Below are 20,202 nucleotides of genomic sequence, written 5' to 3'. Positions count from 1 at the left end.
GGACAACTGAAATAACCACTTAGGAGGGGATGAAGAACTTAGAATGGAGTATTAATAATTGCCAGGCTGTGAGTGAAGTAGTGATGGGACTAAAGCAGAGTTTACGTGAGGCTGAAGACAAAACGCAGGCTGAGTAATAAAATATTGAAGCACTATGCACAAAGGGAGGAGGGAAAGGTGTGCTTTGACACGACCGTAAGGCAGTCAAAGATTTGTACAAGAACCTTTAGCTGGACACTGGAGATCTAGCTAAAAGGGTGAGGAGAAACAGAAAGTTAGAAGCTCACAGCAGGAACTAAGATTATGAGGAAGGAAAAAAAGGGAAGCAGAGCACTGCAGGTACTGATCTGCTTGTGGTGCCAGCATGTTCTACTTCTTTATAAGAAAAGGAAGCAGCTGAGGGAAGGAGTATGTGAATGTGTAAAGTGTTGAAGGTTTAACATGAAGATTGCTTTGAATGTTTGTGCAGTTATTTCTTCGTTTTGAAAGCTTCCCTTCAAAATGTTTTTGATTTGATTTGTCACATGTATTAACAGTGGAAAGTATTGTTTCTTGTGCGCTATATAGACAAAGCATACCGTTCACAGAGAAGGAAACGAGAGAGTGCAGAATGTAGCGTTATAGTCATAGCTAGGGTGTAGAGAAAGATCAACTTAATGCAAGGTAGGTCCATTCAAAAGTCTGACAGCAGCAGGGAAGAAGCTGTTCTTGAGTCGGTTGGTACGTGACCTCAGACTTTCGTATCTTTTTCCCCCGAAGGAAGGTGGTGGAAGAGAGAATGTCCAGGGTGTGAGGGGTCCTTAATTATGCTGGCTGCTTTGCCGAGACAGCGGGAAGTGTAGACAGAGTCAATGGATGGGAGGCTGGTTTGCGTGAAGGATTGGGCTACATTCATGACCTTTTATAGTTCCTTGTGGTCTTGGGCAGAGCAAGAGCCATACCAAGCTGTGATACAACCAGAAAGAATGCTTCCTACGGTGCATCTGCAAAATGTGTGATGTTTTCAGTGTCAGCTCCAGCCTTGTTTGGTTTTAGAAATGCAATCAGTCGTAAGACTCCTACCTGGCTTGTCATAGTCACTGACCTCCAGCCTGAAGGAACTTCGGAGGGCAGCTATGATACATTTAGCTCCAAGAAAAATCTTCACTAGAAAGACTTTGAGCTTGTACCATGGTGTCAGGAGTGGAGCTGAGGTTAAGTCTTGAAAAGCTGGACGTGAAGCCAAAGCCACTGAAAGGAGGAACACTGAAATGTTCCAGCTCACAAAAAGCTGCTGAAAAAAAATACACAAGGAAAAGCTAACACAAACTGAAGGCTGCAAGTAATGAGACAAAAATGGCCATAAATATATTTCACCTGGACCTCGTCAAAATGAAAAGGTAATACATGGCAGAATTGACAATTTTTCCATTTACAATGGCAAAAACAACAAGATTGTAACAGATTAACAAGCCGGAGCTGACACAAGTAGCAACACTTTTAACACTGCTGTGAAAAGATTGCTGCAAATTATATTTCAACCTAAATCTAATCGTAGATCAGGAAATTTAAAAAAAACAGACCGCATAAATTTTGAAAGACTTGAAGCAATACTTTGAACCCCAAATGAATGAACAGTATGTGTTCAACATGAGGGCTCAAGATGAAAGAGTCCAGTGATCCGTATGTGACTGCAGTAAATGAGCTTGCAGAATCCTGTGATTTTGGGGCAACTAAGAGATAATTTTACTAAAGATAGAATTGTCTAAGGCAAAGAGATCTGAATTTTAGCATGTTTAGAGAGAGAGAGAGGAGAAACTTACTCTTGAGAAAGCAATACATGTTTGCTGAAACACAGAGGTTGTAAAGTATCAGCGACAACACATGTAGCTCCTGTCTGTTCTGTCAAACGTTATGCCAAATGTCATGGACAAAGGGCAGGGTGCAAACCATATAAAGGAAAAGGAGGATTGTCCGGTATGGGGAAAGCAGTTGTTTAACTACAAAAAGTTGAGTCATTGCGCACAACAGTATTTGGCTAGACAAATATTTTACAGCCTTTAAATACAGATGGCAACTGGAGAGATATCAGAGTCTGATGGAGCACAATACACCATTCAACAGGCTGGTACCATCAAGCTTATGGGTGATAAATGGTCTGACTGTTAGGATGATGACTGCAGAAGGAGAGCATCAAGTGGATAAGTAGTGTCAGATGGACAATGGTGCATCAAGCAACATCCCCGGGCAAATTTTCCCTTTCCGTCTGCCACTGGAATTGTCGTGGGCAAGGGGCGGACCATGGAATGGTTCGTTGACCTCGGGTGGGATTTTCTGGGCGAGTGCGGCCAGAAAATCCTCTTCCCTGACTTTCACAGACTTGTGCCAAGTGGCTCAATGCGGTAATTTAAAATTGAAGTCCTTGAAAGTGAGATTGAGGCTAAATGATGACATGATACTCGTACCAAGAGGATAAATCATTCTGAGAGCCTAATGCAATAGCAAGAACGAAGGTGTGGCGTTCCAGATCAGAGGCGGGTATGCAACAGCCACTCATCTCAGCTGGAGGAAGTCTAAAGTTTGGACGAGTAACCCTAAACGTGCCAGAGATTTACTATGTGCGACGACACAAAACTGCTGAACAGATCCTAGAGAAGTGCAAAGATAAATTTACACGGTTTTGATGTCTACCCTGGAGAATATTGGTCAGAATCCTATCACCGTTCACACCGGTGGGATTTTCCCATCCTGCTGCAGTGAACAGAGATTTGGTTGAGCGTCAAATTCTCTGATCTTGCTGCAGCAGGAGAGTGGCATGAATGGCAGGTTAAGATCCTGCCCCATATGTCAAAGTAGATGAGAGTTTAAGACCAATTCAGGATCTGCTGAAAAGAGTTCAGGCTGCCCTCAAGTCAAACTTAAAAGAGACGACAGACGAGATGGAAAAAAGTGGGGATTAATCAAAAAAGTGAGAAATCCTTCAGACTGGATTCACAGCATGCAGCAGTGCAACAACTTGGGAAAGTTGCAACTGTGCATAGTCTTAAAGGATCTAAATAAAATCACTGAAAAAAAACACACTGCATGCCAACCATTGAAGCAATTTTGCCACAACTTGGCAAGGCAAAGATCTTTGCTACCCTAGTTGTGAAGGATGGTTGCTGGCAAGTGAAGCTGGATGAAAGCAGCAGCTTTTTAATGACATTCTGGATGCTGATCGGGAGATAAGGATGGTTGGGGATGCTGGTTGACATTTCCATAGCTCCAGAAGAGTATCAACACAGACAGCATGAGATAGTCAGTGATCTTCCTGGACTGAAGGCCAAGTGGATGAATTATTAGTGAGATGCTGTTCAGCCAAAAGTGCTTGTGGATTTCATTCATGCAAAATAAGGAGCTAAAAGCTGGAGTGTGCCAGAGAGCATGCACATCTATCCACATAGTTACCTTCAGGCCTCCTCCATCCTACTTATTGCCAGCCACAGCAAGATCATATATAGTCTGTGTCAGCTTCCATAGTCAGCACTTTGACTTCACCAGCAACAACTTACATTTACATGCTGACTTTAATGTAGCAAAATATCCCAAAGCACTTCGCAGGAGCATTAACAAATTTCAATGCTGATATTAGGAGATATTAAGGCAGATAACCAAAAGAGGTCAATTTTATGCAGCATCTTGAAGGAAGACAGAAAGATGGAGAAAGAGAATTTTTATTAGAAATATATCTATCACCTTCTTGAAGCCATTCAACGAGTCAGACTCCACCTTGCTATGGGGCAGCGAGTTCCACAAATTCACCACCCTCTGCGAGAAGTAGTTCCTCCTCATCTCAGCTTTAAATCTACCACCTCAACCCATACCTGTGACCTTTTATTCAAGATTGCCCCATAAGAGGTGTTAGGGGCTGTTATGATGGTTTTCTTGTTGTATTTAAAAACTATCATTCCCCTCAAGTAGCCAAAGTAACAGAGTGGTTTCGAAATGATTTAACAAACTATAACTATAGGATCCCAAATGAAGCCATTCTGAGTAAAACATACAGAAATACAAAGGCAATTAAAGTTTCAGCTTTGATTACAATTAGCATATATCAATAGACAATAGGAGTTATCCCTATCCAATCATAGTTAAGGTTACATCATGCATACATAAGGGTATAATGTCCAATTAAAACTTTTGCATGTTGTTATACCGTCAAGAAATGATAGCTATATCTCTGACCAATGGTATCTCAACCTCCCTTTCCATTGTTCCTTGTTTTAATGGACAGATATAGAAACTAGAAGAGTAGGCCATTCGGCCTTTTGAGCCTGCTCCGCCATTCATCTTGATCATCGAATTCAATATCCTGGTCCCCCTTCCTCTCATATCCCTCGATTCCTTTAGCCCCTAGAACTATATCTAATTTCTTCTTGAAATCAGACAATGTTTTGGCTTCAACCACATTCTGTGGTAGTGAATTCCACACATTCACCACCCTCTGGGTGAAGACATTTCTCCTCACCTCAGTTCTAAAAGTTTACCCCTTATCCTCAAATGATGACCCCTAGTTATGGACTCCCCCACCATTGGGAACATTCTTTCTGATTCTACCCTGTCTAACCCTGTTAGAATTTTATAAGCTTCTATGAGATCCCCTCCTCACTCTTCTATACTCCAGTGAATAGAATCCCACTAGTCACTGACTGTCGATCAGAAAAAGATTCATTTATGCCAATTCTTTGCTTCCTATCTGCTAACCAGCTTTCTATCCATCGCAAGACATGAACTGCAGCTGCACCTCATTCAATTAGATAGTCCTCGACGCTTATCTGGGCTTACTATACTCAAAACCTGTCATTTGCACATAGCTTTCCTTATGTGGCTGAGATTCAGCTTGCAGCTTATGTGATTAACCCTTTCAGTCCTTCTTTTGGGCATTGGGTGACCACCCAAAAGGGCATTAGGATATTGAGAATACCTCCCCAAATCCCCTTCAGGTGGCCCTTCATCCAGATGTTGGGTGGTATCCAAAATGATTCTGCTGTAAATTTCAGCTTCTGACTTTCCCATGTGTTCCTTACAGAGAGGAATAGGAGCAGAGCGAGGCACTGCCAACACCGGCCGGAGCAGAGCAAGGCACTGCCAACACCGGCCGGAGCAGAGCGAGGCACTGCCAACACCGGCCGGAGCACCGATTGTCTTTGGTAACAGCACATTATGGTGGCCCATAATAACATTACCCCGTCACTACGGTCATCCCCATCCTGATTATTTCCCGCCAATTGGTTCGGCGGTTCCCTGCTAATCCTGGAACAAATGTCCCACCAATGATGTGTTCCTGATTGCCACCAGACTGAAACAATCTGGGTAGCTGGGTTCACCTGGATACGTCCCTTATGGGTCTGTTCTTTGGAGCACCTGACATATTCATGGGTAATTTCCATAGACTCCCTCCCTGTCAGATCACTTTCCCCGGTTTTTTGTCAGTATAGAATGAGTCATCCCACCAGGCATCAAACACATATCCCAATCCCATGAGAATTTGTACCCTGTTTAAAATTCCCATATTTCTCAAAATATCCTGGCGGCCATTGAAATGTGGCCAAACAGGCCACCTAAAATGGCGATTTACAGAGCACTCTGGGATAATTGGGCAAGAACTGAAACAGCAGGCTGCTGCTTAAAAGACAGAGATAAACAGGCTGCAGCTGAGACGACTGAATACACAGGATATGGGCCATCTCCAGGACAAAGGGAACTTTCTGGAAACTGGATTGTTTACCAGACATAGGAGTGCCTTAACCCCTTATAGACATGGCCGTTGGGGACACACCCAGAGATTGGTGTGGCAGCACCCGATTGGACTTTATCGGTCAGGGTGATCAAGTCCTGACTGATTGATTGGCAATGGCTAAAAGGGGCACGAAAACCAAAGGGGTATAAAGGGTGCTGAGCAACAAGAGAATCTCTCTCTCTCTGACCCCAGGAATGAGCAACAACAATGGTGACCATCGCCAGCAACGACCGGGGCAGGCGGGGCAGGGCAGGGCAAGGTGGAAGACCAGAGCATCAGACCAGACTAGGCAGAGGACGACAGAGTCCAGCATGTAGATAAAGACCAATATCTGCCTGGGTACTTGCAAAAGTCAAGTCTAGTATTGAACTTGAACCTTCGTATTTCTGTAACTTATTGTTGGTTGGGTGGGTGATTATGGATTGTGTTTAAATAAATATTGTTGTGCTAAGAAGTCTACTCGCAATTTTTTGTCCATCGTATAAAGGTTAAAACACTGCGGCAGGCACAACAGAAACATGAATCCAGTCCATAACCTATGAAAAGTAACTTCATCAATTACACTTGCTCTTTTTAAAAAAAAAACAAATTTTTGAATCACAAGATCATCCAGAAAATATTAATACTTTAAAGCAACAATGAAGTTCATAAAAACAGAACCACATGAATGCTCAACTTTCTAAATTCCTGTAATTAAAAACCCATGAAGTTATCTCCCCAGATGGAAAAACCTTGAGTTCAAAGCCAAAATAAATGGTTCTATGAATATCCAGATAAGTCAAGCAGAACTTCAGTTGATAGCTATAATTCAACCCTTCCTCTAGACAGATTAATTGGTACATGATTTGAGAGAGAGCTTTGCTTTCCTTTCCAGATACAAATTTGCACGTGAGATTGAGATAGCTTTAATTGTAATGGTTGATTAAAATTTGGGATATTTGAAATGATTATGACAAATCCTGTGTTGGATTGATCTTGGGTTAAAACTTCTTGTCAGGTCGATAGATTTATTCCTGACACAATTAGAACCATGAAAAGGACGATTCTGAGATGAGATACTGGGGAAGCAAAGGAGAGAAAATGATTCCTGGACCATGGGTGATGATGTAATGACATCTATTTGAGAACTTTACTCCACCCTTTTTGAGAATTAACCCGTGTCTGTTAACAACTGAAGATTTTTTTTAATGCTGGAACTGGTACTTGCAAAAATTTTAAATTGTCAGATGTGTTCTTTTTAAAGAAAAAGTTGAGTATTTTTATTGCGTCGTCTCCCTAGTCAGTAATAAATTCAAGTTCTGCCTTTTGGTTGCTGCCTTGTTGGCATTAGTCTTCTCGGTTTTGGGATCCCCATATCTGGTCCGCTTTACTTTGGGTTCAGATTTCACTCATTAAAATCAGCTGCACCTGCTTGGTTTACAATAGCTCAGTATCAGACAATTCATACTCACCGCTATTCCCAGCCAGCCTGAGCGAAATCCCATCCTGTTGCCAAATCTGTTAGGGGCTGTTACAATGGTTTTCTTGTTGTATGTAAAAACTATTTCCCTCAAGTAGCCAAACAAAGTAACTGAGTGGTTTCAAGCTGATTTATTAAACTATAGCCATAGGACCCTGAATGAAGCCATTCAGATCAGAGTGAAAAATTCAGAAACACATAGGCAATTAAAGTCTCAGCTTTGATTACAAGTAATTAGCATATATCAATAGACATATAGGAGTTCTCTATCCAGTTAAGGTTACATCATGTATACATAATGGTATAATGTCCAATTAAAACTTGTGCATGTTATATCATCATGATAGGTACATGTCTGACCAATGGTATCTCTCCCACCCTTCCCATTGTTCCTTGTTTTAATGGGCAGATATGAACTGCAGCTGCACATCATTCGATTAGATAGTCCTTTACCCTTATCTGGGCTTACTTTAATCAAAACCTGTCATTTGCACATAGCTTTCCCTGTGTGACTGAGATTCAGCTTGCGAGATTATTAATCCTTTCAAGAGAAAGTATTTGGTTTACATTTATTTTATCAATCCCTTTTAATATTTTTATATACCTCGATCAAATCCCCACTCATCCTTCTAAACACCAGCGAGTAGAAGCCCAAACTGTTTCATCTCTCCTCACACCTCAACCTCTTCATCCCCGCAATCAATCTGGTGAACAGACCACTCCTCAGGTCTGACGAAGGAGCAGCGAGCGCTCCAAAAGCTGGTGGCTTTTGCTACCAAATAAACCTGTTGGACTTCTTACTGTGTTTACCCCCAGTCCAACGCCGGCATCTCCACATCATGACTACCATCGGCCTCAGCGCCAGGGACCCAGGTTCAATTCCTGACTTGGGTCACTGTCTCTGTGGAGTTTGCATGTTCTCCCAGATATCTGCATGGGTTTCCTCTGGGTTGCCCCCCCCCCCCCAACATTCTGAAAGACGCGCATTGACCTGAACAGGCACCGGAATGTGGTGACTAGGGGAATTTCACAGTAACGTCATTGCAGTGTTAATGTAAGCCTTAATTGTGACTAATAAATAAACTTTACTTTTCCTTTTTCCTGAACCAAGCATTCCTTGCATCTACCTCCTCACGGTCCATTGTGGTCAAGAAGGATCTCACCACATTTCCTACTTTTACACTCACCGCTTTCTCTCCCTTACTGAATTGCAAGAGGGTTCCTTAAGTTCCTCTCCAGCCCAGAGCAGATACGCCAAACCCCAACACTGGGCTGGTAACACAGTCTTCTGGACTCCTGCTCTTAGCTGCAGAGAATCCTGACTATACTGTACCCTACTACCACTATATTCCTATTTATTCCTCTTGAATGGCTTCCTGTACCACAGTGCCATGGTTAGTTTGCCTATCAATGTCATCAAGCAACCAATAAAATTGGGAGTATTCTCACAGTAAACCTGGATTAAATTCATCATTTGTAAAATTTAAAGGGAGGATAGGAGAGAGAGGGAGAGAGAGAGAGAAATAAAAGTTTAGACTTAAAATAGGAGTAAATTAAAAACGGAAATAACACCATGCTAAAATTATGGCCGGAACTCTCCCATCTAGGGACTAAGATCCATGGGAGAAAAAAAGGAACATTTAGCGTTTCCTGCTGTGGAGGCGGACAGGAAAACATGCCAAATCTGCCGGCCCCGACTTCATTAATTATGCATTGTACTCCGTGGTGGCGGTCCGGATGGTGCACGTAGTCTGCTGTCCTATCCGAGTGCCATTTTGAAAGGGTGCCAAACATCACTGACCCATTATTGAAAAAAGTTGCACCTCCTGAGAATGAAGATGGACCTCCAGGAACATTCTGAAGCTGGATCCTCTCCAAGACACCGAATCTGGAAGGCCCATCTGCAGGATTAAACCATATAAATGGAGGAATTAAGATCAGAAAAGTTTTTCAGCAATAATTATAAACCTAGCACCACATCTTTTTTCAGGTGTTGTTAATGAGATTATTAGTATGAAAGGGCAAGTCATCAGCTCAACGATTTCCAATTGTCTTATGTGGGAGGTACATCAATAGTATATCCTCTGGCAAAGAAAATGTTATAGTAAGTCTCACAACATCAGGTTAAAGTCCAACAGGTTTATTTATCACGAGCTTTCGGAGCACCTGCTCCTTCAAGTGAATCACCCGATAAAGGAGCAGCGCTCCGAAAGCTCGTGATTCCGAATAAATCTGTTGGACTTTAACCTGGTGTTGAGAGGCTTCTTAGAGTGCCTACCCCCGTCCAATGCCAGCATCTCCTCAAAGAAAATGTTAACTTGTGTATTGGTGCCTCCAGGATTTACTCTCAGTTTCAGATGAGTAATGACTGTGAACACTGACAGTTTTAATATCGCTATCACAAAATCCAGGCCATCACAAGAGGTAATAACGAAAAGGAACTTGCCTGTTCTGCAGCAGCCTCCAGTCTTTAATTATGCAACCAGGTGTTTTGCATTGTATTCTGAGGTGGGCAGTCCACCGTTCTGAGCGCCATATTAAAAAAGGTGCCCAACATCACTGACCCATTATTGGGAAAGATTGCACCTCCTGAGAATGAAAATGGATCTCCAGGAACATTCTGAAGCTGGAAGATGCACCCCCTCCAAGACACCGAATCTGGAAGGTCCACCTACATTAAACCCAGTCCCAGGACACTCAAGAGCACATACCCCACCCAGTTTCTGCATCGATAAGGAAGTATGAAATGACTCATCTGGTAGTTACCAACTGCCATTCGGCACTTCAGGGGGATTGAGTGTGGGAGATTGCCAGAGTCTCACATGACAGTGATCAATGTCAAGATTTTAAAAGGATATTTGATTGAAGTCTTGCTATTTTAAAAGGATCAGACTTGGTCCAAATAGATGAGCCATTTTGAGCAGAATGAATGGCCCAAGGTGTTTCTTGGAACCTGATCAAACAAAATCTGACACTGAGCTACACAAAGCAGATATTAGGGTAATGTAGGTAGTTCTTTTAAGAGTACGTTAAGAGGAAAGAGGTTTAGTGAGGAAATTCCAGAGCTTCAAGGTTTCGGTAGCTGAAGGCACTGTTGCCAATGCTGGGGTGATGCTCAAGTCAGAGTTAGATAGGCCAGATAACTGAAGCACAAAAAACTCTGATGCATACTGATTTAAGTTGAACAAAGTTTGGTATTGCTATTGGAATCTTTTTGCTAGTGTTTGGGTAGGAGCCAGAATGCCAACACCATCAGCCGTCCTCATCATTGCAGCTTCTTGGGGTCTCGCTTCTCTGCTTGACTTTCCAGTAAGAGTTTTAACAACACCAGGTTAAAGTCCAACAGGTTTATTTGGTAGCAAATACCATTAGCTTTCGGAGCGCTGCTCCTTCGTCAGATGGAGTGGAAATCCACTCCATCTGACGAAGGAGCAGCGCTCCGAAAGCTAATGGTATTTGCCACCAAATAAACCTGTTGGACTTTAACCTGGTGTTGTTAAAACTCTTACTGTGTTCACCCCAGTCCAACACCGGCATATCCACATCATGACTTTCCAGGGGCAGTTGGGGGGGGGGGGGGGGAAAGAGGCGCTTCAGATACATTCAGTCTGCCTGATGGTCAGGCATAAGACAGGGAAAAACACAGCAAGGAGCAAATTATAGCTCCTACTCCTATGTTGGCCTATAACACAAGATGATATGCATGCTGTCCTACAACATAATAAAGAATTAATGTTAATTGTATGAGTCACTGCAGCTTCAAGGTCAAGGCTGGTTTATTAGACCAAGCTATCAACTAGCCCCATTTGCTAAATTATTTATATTCTCCACTTTTTCCTTCCTTCTAAGATTTCCTTTGGCATGGAAAGGAGCACAGTAAGAAGTTTAACAACACCAGGTTAAAGTCCAACAGGTTTATTTGGTAGCAAAAGCCACAAGCTTTCGGAGCCAAATAAACCTGTTGGCTTTAACCTGTTGTTAAACTTCTTACTGTGTTTACCCCAGTCCAACACCGACATCTCCACATCATGGAAAGGAGCAGACAGGCACCTTTTCCAGATCATCATGAGCATCATTAACTAATCGGATACTGCACGGTTTTTCAATTCTTGATCTGATTGTTCTGTGGCATTATACATGCCAATTTACCACCCACTGAGGAAGATCAGGAAGGAGAAAAATATGTAGAACAATGGAAAGCAAAGACATTGAAAAGGCCAAAGCCAATTTTCACCAGGGAGCGAAGCCGTAGTTTAACGATTCATGAAAAACAAACGCCTTTACTGGAACAGCTGTTCTACAGGCTCCCAAAAATTGGGACAACTGCCACTTCTGGAAATCATGCAAAAATTTTTTGATGTGTCAAAACATAAGACAAGTCATTTACAGCTACCAAATTTAATTCTTTTAATACTTTGGCATAAAATAGCTTTCGGCTGCGGTCATTTACAAGCCTCGAGACAAACATTGTTGTGAATTCAGTGAATATTTCAGAAGTAATCCATTTATTTATATTCTTACAGTATTGCTTTAAAACTTCCAGTTTAAAAAAAGACTAAAACATAGTAACTGTTTCATAATGTGATTATTGTCTGCTGCCTGACCAGAGAGGTTAAAATCTTAGGCAAGCGATATTTGGGAGGAAACAATCGCCTGACTCGGGCGATTCTAATATCAGTGGAAGCCTGGGGTTGGAAGAGTTATTCTGTCAATATCTGGGTAATTCTGGGAGTTATGATTAGGACAAGTTAAACCAACTGCAAATCACTCCAAACAAAATAGGAATTCAATTTACAAGAATAATGAATAAAGCAAAATGTACAAGTTTCCCAACAAATTAAGTGGCTCTTGATAAGGACAATATCTTTATCCTGTGACATCAGGCTATATATCACGCCAAGTGTCCAGGGAATTGAAGGGTGCCAGAAAATAATCGATTGAGTGATGTTTAGAGGGCGAGATAGCTACTTGTACATTTTGTTGTTAGTTATTGAAATGCATATCATAGTCGCTAAATTATTTAGTTTGTACCAACCCTTGGTGTCACCATGTGCATTATTTTAGAATTTAAAAAATAAACACATTGAAAAGAAATAGTAACTTGCTGAACTATATAGAGGAATGTAAAATTTTAGATAAAGGGTGACAACTGTGTATTTGAACATGTTGTGGTGTAGGGACCAATACACAAATATATACGTTGCAACATTCTGGCTTTATAGTAATATTGCACAAGTGTAACAAAGATGGCACTGTTCGGTTAATGCCTTTCACATAGCAGGACATTCCAGTGTGGGACAGAGGACAATAGCAACCTTTTGTTTCATTGCATTCACGTGTCATCACTGAAGGAGACTAAGTAACTCAGCAAGCACCGCACACAAAATTCACAGCTATCAACATTTGAGACTAGTTTGTGATTTTAAAATATATACATGGATGTATCTATTGTTCCTCAACAAAGATTTCCCAACCCTGAAGTAAAGTGGATTCAGACACACATATCTTTGTCAGATTTTGTCTGGGTGGTTACTTTTACAAATTAATTCCTGAACACATTCTATGAATTGTTTTATAACATGCACATGCATAGACACACACAAACACACTCCTTCCTCTGGTCTACTGTGAAGAGAACCTGACAATATGAAGGCCTTTATCACTTGGTTGGGTACATGTTCAGGACATTGCTCTACATCATGCAACCCCTCCATCCTCAAAAAACTCAAAACCTGATGACTACCACAAAGCTGATAAGAATCATCTATAACCAACAGATCAAGTACATCTAAGGTAGTAATTTTGGAGCTTAGGTAACATTCATAAACAGAGGCTGCCGAACTCCTTAATTTGATTAATTAATTTGCTTTACATTTCATTTAGTTGTACTCGAGATATTTTTAAAAAAAGAAAATTACAGCAGTTGCATAAATGTACATTTGTCCGAAACCACATTCTTTAGCACTAGCCCACAAAACCTTGAGTCAACCAGAACCATGAGATTCACACTGATTCTATAAATAGCACTGAGATACAGTTAAATAGTCAGGAAAAATATCAGTGTTTATACTGACATTGTACAAAAGCTTATTTTAATATAACGTTGCATATTCTATTTTCACCAGTGAAAGTTTGGTTTAGAGCAGAGCTTTTTTCCAAAAAAACAAGACATTCATTTTTGCTTCCCTAGTTACCCAGAAAGAATGCACCCCATTTTCTCCCCTCATTTGCAAACGGTGATAAAAGAAAGCTTATATTTTACAAAAGATTGGTGCCATTTTAAAAGACAAGATACACATTCTTTATTATTCCCAGTCTGCACAATAAAATGAACATTTTGCCCATAGTTGTATAAGTGCTCCAGGTATTTCATGCAGAATATCTTTGGAATAGCAAATTTTGGCCCATTGGTAAACCAAGTTGTACATTTGCCAATTTAATCACCATTTTTGTTAAATCACCTCTGAATGAAATAATGGCATCACTTTGACTTATATTTGCATTGAGGAGCAATTCGTTCATTAAAGTACAATGGATTAAAAATCACTACATAAAAACATTTAGCTTCATCCAAGGGATTTGTTGCTCTTCACTGGCGTATCCATGGACGGTGATTCATTCAGAATAAAGTGCAGTTTAGATCCCATCATCTATGCAGAATCTATGGACAATTTAAAAAAAAAGTGTTTCATAGGAGGGTAGTCTTGTAATTCTAAACCCAAGTTGATCTGAAAATTTTACATTAGTACTTTGACAAGATCCTAAGAACACAAGAAATGGTAAGACATTTGGCTCAGAGACTGCTCCATCATTCAATAAAATAGTGATTAATCTGATGATGGCCTTAATTTCACTTTCTTGCCTGTTGCCCTGCTGTAGCTGACTCCTTTAAGGAGCCTACACCTGGAAGGTCACGTGACCCGATCACCTAATGGGGAACGACCGCGGGGATCTCGGTGCAGAGCGCAGACTTTTGCAGCCAGATTAGATCCTAGAGTTGGAAGCGTTAACATACTGAAAGTACTCGGTATATTTATCTGCTTGTAAATTATAGAATATAGAACGGTACAGCACAGTACAGGCCCTTTGGCCTATGATGTTGTGCCGAGCTTTGTCCGAAACCAAGATCAAGCTATCCCACTCCCTATCATTCTGGTGTGTTCCATGTGCCTATCCAATAACCGCTTGAAAGTTCCAAATTAATCATTATAGTTTCTCTGGGAGGCAAGAGAAGTGATTGCAGAGCCTCTGGCTCTGATCTTCAGGTCGTCGTTGGCCTCTGGTATAGTACCAGAAGATTGGAGGTTAGCGAATGTTGTCCCATTGTTTAAGAAGGGGAACAGAGACTTCCCCGGGAATTATAGACCGGTGAGTCTCACTTCTGTTGTCGGCAAGATGTTGGAAAAAATTATAAGGGATAGGATTTATAGTTATTTGGAGAGTAATGAATTGATAGGTGATAGTCAGCATGGTTTTGTGGCAGGTAGGTCGTGCCTTACTAACCTTATTGAGTTTTTTGAGAAAGTGACCAAGGAGGTGGATGGGGGCAGGGCAGTGGACGTGGTATATATGGATTTTAGTAAGGCGTTTGATAAGGTTCACCATGGTAGGCTTCTGCAGAAAATGCAGATGTATGGGATTGGGGGTGATCTAGGAAATTGGATCAGGAATTGGCTAGCGGATAGGAAACAGAGGGTGGTGGTTGATAGTAAATATTCATCATGGAGTGCGGTTACAAGTGGTGTACCTCAGGGATCTGTTTTGGGGCCACTGCTGTTTGTAATATTTATTAATGATCTGGATGAGGGTATAGTTGGGTGGATTAGCAAATTTGCTGATGACACCAAAGTCGGTGGTGTGGTAGACAGTGAGGAAGGGTGTCGTAGTTTGCAGGAAGACTTAGACAGGTTGCAAAGTTGGGCCGAGAGGTGGCGGATGGAGTTTAATGCGGAGAAGTGTGAGGTAATTCACTTTGGTAGGAATAACAGATGTGTTGAGTATAGGGCTAACGGGAGGACTTTGAATAGTGTGGAGGAGCAGAGGGATCTAGGTATATGTGTGCATAGATCCCTGAAAGTTGGGAATCAAGTAGATAAGGTTGTTAAGAAGGCATATGGTGTCTTGGCGTTTATTGGTAGGGGGATTGAATTTAGGAGTCGTAGCGTTATGTTGCAACTGTACGCAACTCTGGTGCGGCCGCACTTGGAGTACTGTGTGCAGTTCTGGTCCCCACATTACAGGAAGGATGTGGAGGCTTTGGAGAGGGTGCAGAGGAGGTTTACCAGGATGTTGCCTGGTATGGAGGGGAGATCCTATGAGGAGAGGCTGAGGGATTTGGGATTGTTTTCGCTGGAAAGGCGGCGGCTAAGAGGGGATCTTATTGAAACATATAAGATGATTAGAGGTTTAGATAGGGTGGATAGTGATAGCCTTTTTCCTCTGATGGAGAAATCCAGCACGAGGGGGCATGGCTTTAAATTGAGGGGGGGTAGTTATAGAACCGATGTCAGGGGTAGGTTCTTTACCCAGAGGGTGGTGAGGGATTGGAATGCCCTGCCAGCATCAGTAGTAAATGCGCCTAGTTTGGGGGCGTTTAAGAGATCCGTAGATAGGTTCATGGACGAAATGAAATTGGTTTAGGTTGGAGGGTCACAGTTTTTTTTTTAACTGGTCGGTGCAACATCGTGGGCCGAAGGGCCTGTTCTGCGCTGTAATGTTCTATGTTCTATGTTCTATGTTCTATATACCAACTGGTGGTTGCTAATCCTTTTAATTACTACATTGGCGAAGAGGTAAATCAGAGCAACTTAATTTGCAGTGACGAGTTTGAAGAGAATGTCTTTGCAAAACTACAGAATGGATCAGATCAATCCAAGCCTTAAAGAGGGAGCAGGCATGCCACTCTTTGGGCAGCTAGAAGCATTCAATGTGGCCACTGGTTACAGTATGTGGAAAGGCTTTTTTCAGGACGGATGGAAGAGGGGGAGAAGAAAGACAGTTTATCTATCACATGTGGGACCCAGGAATACAACTTGATCCAAAGTTTAACGTCCAAATTTGCAGAGCTCATTAAGCTCCAGGAGATCAAAAGCAAGCACGGCCAGCCTAGTACAAGCAAAACAAACAATCCAGCCTTCATAGCAAGGCTAAAGCAGATTGCAGAATACTTCTGATCACCTTTAAACGACATGTTAAGAGATTGTTTGGTATGTGGTGTAATAATGCAGCTCAACAAAGGAAATTATTGGCTGACTCTTGAGTTTACTTTTAAGGTGGTGTTGGAAATGGCAACTGTGATGGAGTGTGCCAAGAAGGGTGCCCAAGAATTACAAAGCAAGCAAAACATCGAGGTCCACCAGTTAGGGTGCGAAACCCCGAGTAGTAAATGGTGCCAGATGTGAGGGCATGGGAACAAGCTCAAGCACTGAGCTGAATGTAGAAGTGGCAAGAATCACTAAATACCCAAACAGCCCAGGAGTAACGCAGAGCACTTTCAATGTGGGGGATGCCACTCCCCCAGAAATGTGTAGATTTGGAGGAACAGAGTGTTTCGGGTACGGAAAAATAGGTAATTTAAGGCACAAATGTAAAAGTGTAGGGCCAGCCCAGTACAAGCAGAGTAAATAACCCAGCTCGGTGCATTGAATGGAGGATTGTCCAGTGGGGGAAAAAAATGTTATGTCATTAAAAAAATGTGGAAGAGGGCAAAGTAGCCCCATCACAACAGAGTTGCTGGTAAATGGCCGGCCATTGAAGATGGAGGCAGACATGCGGGTGTCATCTCTCCTGTTGCGAGTGAGTGGACCGGTATCTTAAAGAAGTTCAACCTCTGAACTTTGCAACAAAACTAGCTATGTATAATGGAGAAGCCATAAAGATAGTAGGAACAACTACAACCCCCATGAGTTACAGACAGCTGATGGTGGTGTTGGGCCAAGGACGGAGTTTAATGAGATGTGATTGGCTCCAGGAGATCAAGTTGAACTGGCTGGAGATATTTTAAGATAAAAGAAGGAGCCTGCACGAGGTTATTAGGACATACCAAGGAGTATTCCAAGAGGAACTTGGAAAGATTAAAGAATTGCAAGGTAGGATCCATGTAGATCCAGAAGCCACACCAAGATTTTTTAGAGCAAGACCTGTGCCTTGCATATAGTAGAGACAGAGCTAAAATGACCAGAAGACTTGGGCATTAACAGGCCTGTACAATTTGCAGAGTGGCAAGCTCCCATTGTGCCAGTAGTTAAACCAGCCAAGTCCATTTGTATCTGTGTGGACTACAAGCTGACAGTAAACCAGATTGCGGAACTGGATAGGTACCCCCATCCCCAAAATAGAGGATCTGTCTGTTGGCTGGGGTCGGACATACACCAAATTGGACGCGAGTCATGCTTACCAACAGTTAGAACTAGATGATGCACAATGAGAACATATTGCCATAAATATTCACAATACCAATACACACATCTATCATTCAGGATTTTGTTTTCTGGAAGATGGTGTAAGCCCACAATGAAAAGTTTGCTGCAGGATTTGCCCAGAATTGTCATTTATTTGGATGATGTTGGTGTTAAAAGAGTTTCTCTGTGCTAATGTTTTGAAAATTGTATAAACTATGTATTGTAGAATAATGGACTTAAAGGGGGAGAGATGTAGTAGCTGACCCCTCAAGGGGTGTACACTGGAAGGGTCATGTGACCTGATCACCCAATGGGGAACGGGTGTGGAATCTTGGTACAGAGCGCAGGCATTTGCAGCCAAATTGGTCCTAGAGTTGGAAGTGTTATCATGAAAGAACTCTGTATAGTTATCTGCTTTTAAATAAACTGCTATAGTTAGTTATAAACTAACTGGTGGTCCCCAATCCTTCCATAACCCTTGGTTGATCATAAATCTCAACATATTCAAGGTTGAGTTAGATAACAGCCCAGCCTCCCCTTCTTCCTGTAGAGAAAAAGAGTCCCAAGACTAATAAAGAAATTTCTCATCTCTGCTTTAAAATGGGAGATGCTTTTTAAAAACTGTGCCCCCTAGTTCTAGATTTCCCCACAAGGGGAAAACATCTTCCCACCATCTACCCTGTTAATTCAGCCTCCTCAGAATCTTATAGGTTAAGGTAATCTCTCATTCTTCTAAACTCCAAATGAGCATAGCTCAACCTTTCATTGTTGTAGGGAGAGAAAGACAAAAAGTAGGGTACGTAAAGGGAGTAAATGAATAAAGGGTCATGTAGACTGAAGAGTTTATCAGGTCAGAGTGATGTGAACAGAACAAAAGGGAACATGGACTGACATCACAACTTTTACCCAAGGAAAAGTAGTAGTACAAATGAATTATCCACAGAAAACAACTGCTTAAATACTGTAACATACCCATGTTAAATAAAGTTGAACAGGTAAATTAGGAGCAGGAGTAAGTCATTCAGCCCCTCGAGCCTGCACCTCAATCTCAAAGATCCTGGCTGATTGGATTTTAATCTCAACTTCACATTCCTGCCTTTTGCTGATAACCTTTCACCCCCTTGCTCATCAAGAATCATCTACTTTTACCCAAGATATTCAAGGACTCTGTTTCTCACAAAACGTGATTGAGGCAGAGGTTCAACCCCCACAGCCCTCAAAAAAAAATGTTTCCTCATCTGTCTTAAATGGAAGACCCTTATTTTCTAACAATCGATGTAGTGTCAGTGTTGAACAATTGAGCAGAGTCAGAATTGACTACAACTACACCCGATATCCTCTCACCCTGCTAAAAGATCCCCTTGTAGAAGCAGCAGAAAAAAAAGAGCATTTCAGATAGGCACAAGAGGCTCATAAGTCATCATCACACCAGCTTGTATTATAATTATCACTAAGAAAATTACAATGCTTGATCTGTCGGATAATGTTTCTATAAGCAGGTAGTGATTTCACCATGTGAAAACAATCCATTTATAAAGTATCTTCAACAAATGCAAGACATCCCAAAGTTCTTTGCAACCAATGACATATTTTATAAATTATAGTCATTGCTGTAATGCAGAAAACTCAGCAGCCAATGTGTGCTCAGAAAGGTCCCACAAGTCAGACAAAAATAGATGCTAAGCTAAAGATAATCTCACGTGTATACTGGCTTTACTGCTCCTTCATAGAAGGAAGACTGGCAAAATTAAATCTATTTAGATAAAAGGAACATAACAGATAACTTACAGCCCTGTTGCAATTTTCTAGAATCATCTGAAGTGACGAAGGCTACTTGGATAACCTTTCATTTTTGTTGCCACTTGATGTTTCTCCTGAAATAACAGAGCAGAATACTGTTGGAGATAATAATTAGAATACAAGAGAACATTAGAACAATAATATTGCTGGGATCGGACAGAATTAATATAAATGCTATTATTACGTATGTTTACCTGCAAGTATCAAGATTCATGGACTGCATAGAAATGTCTATTGTACATTACATCATGGGTGCATTTTTAACTGCCGAATACTTAATCAGTATAGTAGATCAACCAAAAATCAAACTTTGGGTCTTTTTTCCTTGTTAATATAATGGTACAGTAGGCATGTCAACAAAGACTTACCTTTCTTATTGCCAGGAGTATATGTTGAGGAACATCTGGTATGATGGTCGCAAGCAGAAACTTCACCACAAACACTAAATGCTAAAACAAAAATATATTTTCCTCTTGATGACATAGCATGTGTTTGCACAGCACTTTCAATGCAGAAATTGATACAAGGGAGCAGATAGGACAGGGTGGCAAAAACACTTGGTCAGAGAGAAATAGACTTGAAGGACCTTACTGGAGGTGGTGAAGGGGAAGCACAGGGAATATCAGAGCATGATGTACCCAATTCACTGAGACAAGGCATTTGACTTCCAGTGCAGCAAGAAACTAGCACTGAATAGTGGGTAGTTTATTTCATACATCTTTGGTTCTAAGTTCAGCTCAACTATTGGTGGCTTCTTGGAAATAAAAACACCACACCATGATTCC

General features: G+C 41.5%; 1 protein-coding gene across 1 annotated transcript in view; it reads right to left on the bottom strand.

The window, feature by feature from the left end:
• Positions 1-226: 226 nt before the first annotated feature.
• LOC144499974 (anoctamin-7-like) overlaps positions 227-20,202 on the bottom strand; it is a 76,598-nt gene continuing 56,622 nt past the window's right edge. Inside the window, exons 18-20 of the mRNA XM_078222711.1 lie at positions 19,786-19,866; positions 1,063-1,273; positions 227-249 (exon numbers count right to left, since the gene is read on the bottom strand). Coding sequence (XP_078078837.1) covers positions 227-249; positions 1,063-1,273; positions 19,786-19,866 — 315 coding nt within the window. The remainder of the gene's footprint in view (positions 250-1,062; positions 1,274-19,785; positions 19,867-20,202) is intronic.

This window comes from Mustelus asterias, chromosome 10 (assembly GCF_964213995.1).
Source record: "Mustelus asterias chromosome 10, sMusAst1.hap1.1, whole genome shotgun sequence".
Taxonomy (NCBI): Eukaryota; Metazoa; Chordata; class Chondrichthyes; order Carcharhiniformes; family Triakidae; genus Mustelus; species Mustelus asterias.
The sequence above is the reverse complement of the archived record's forward strand: the minus strand, read 5'-3'. Positions and strand labels throughout refer to the sequence as shown.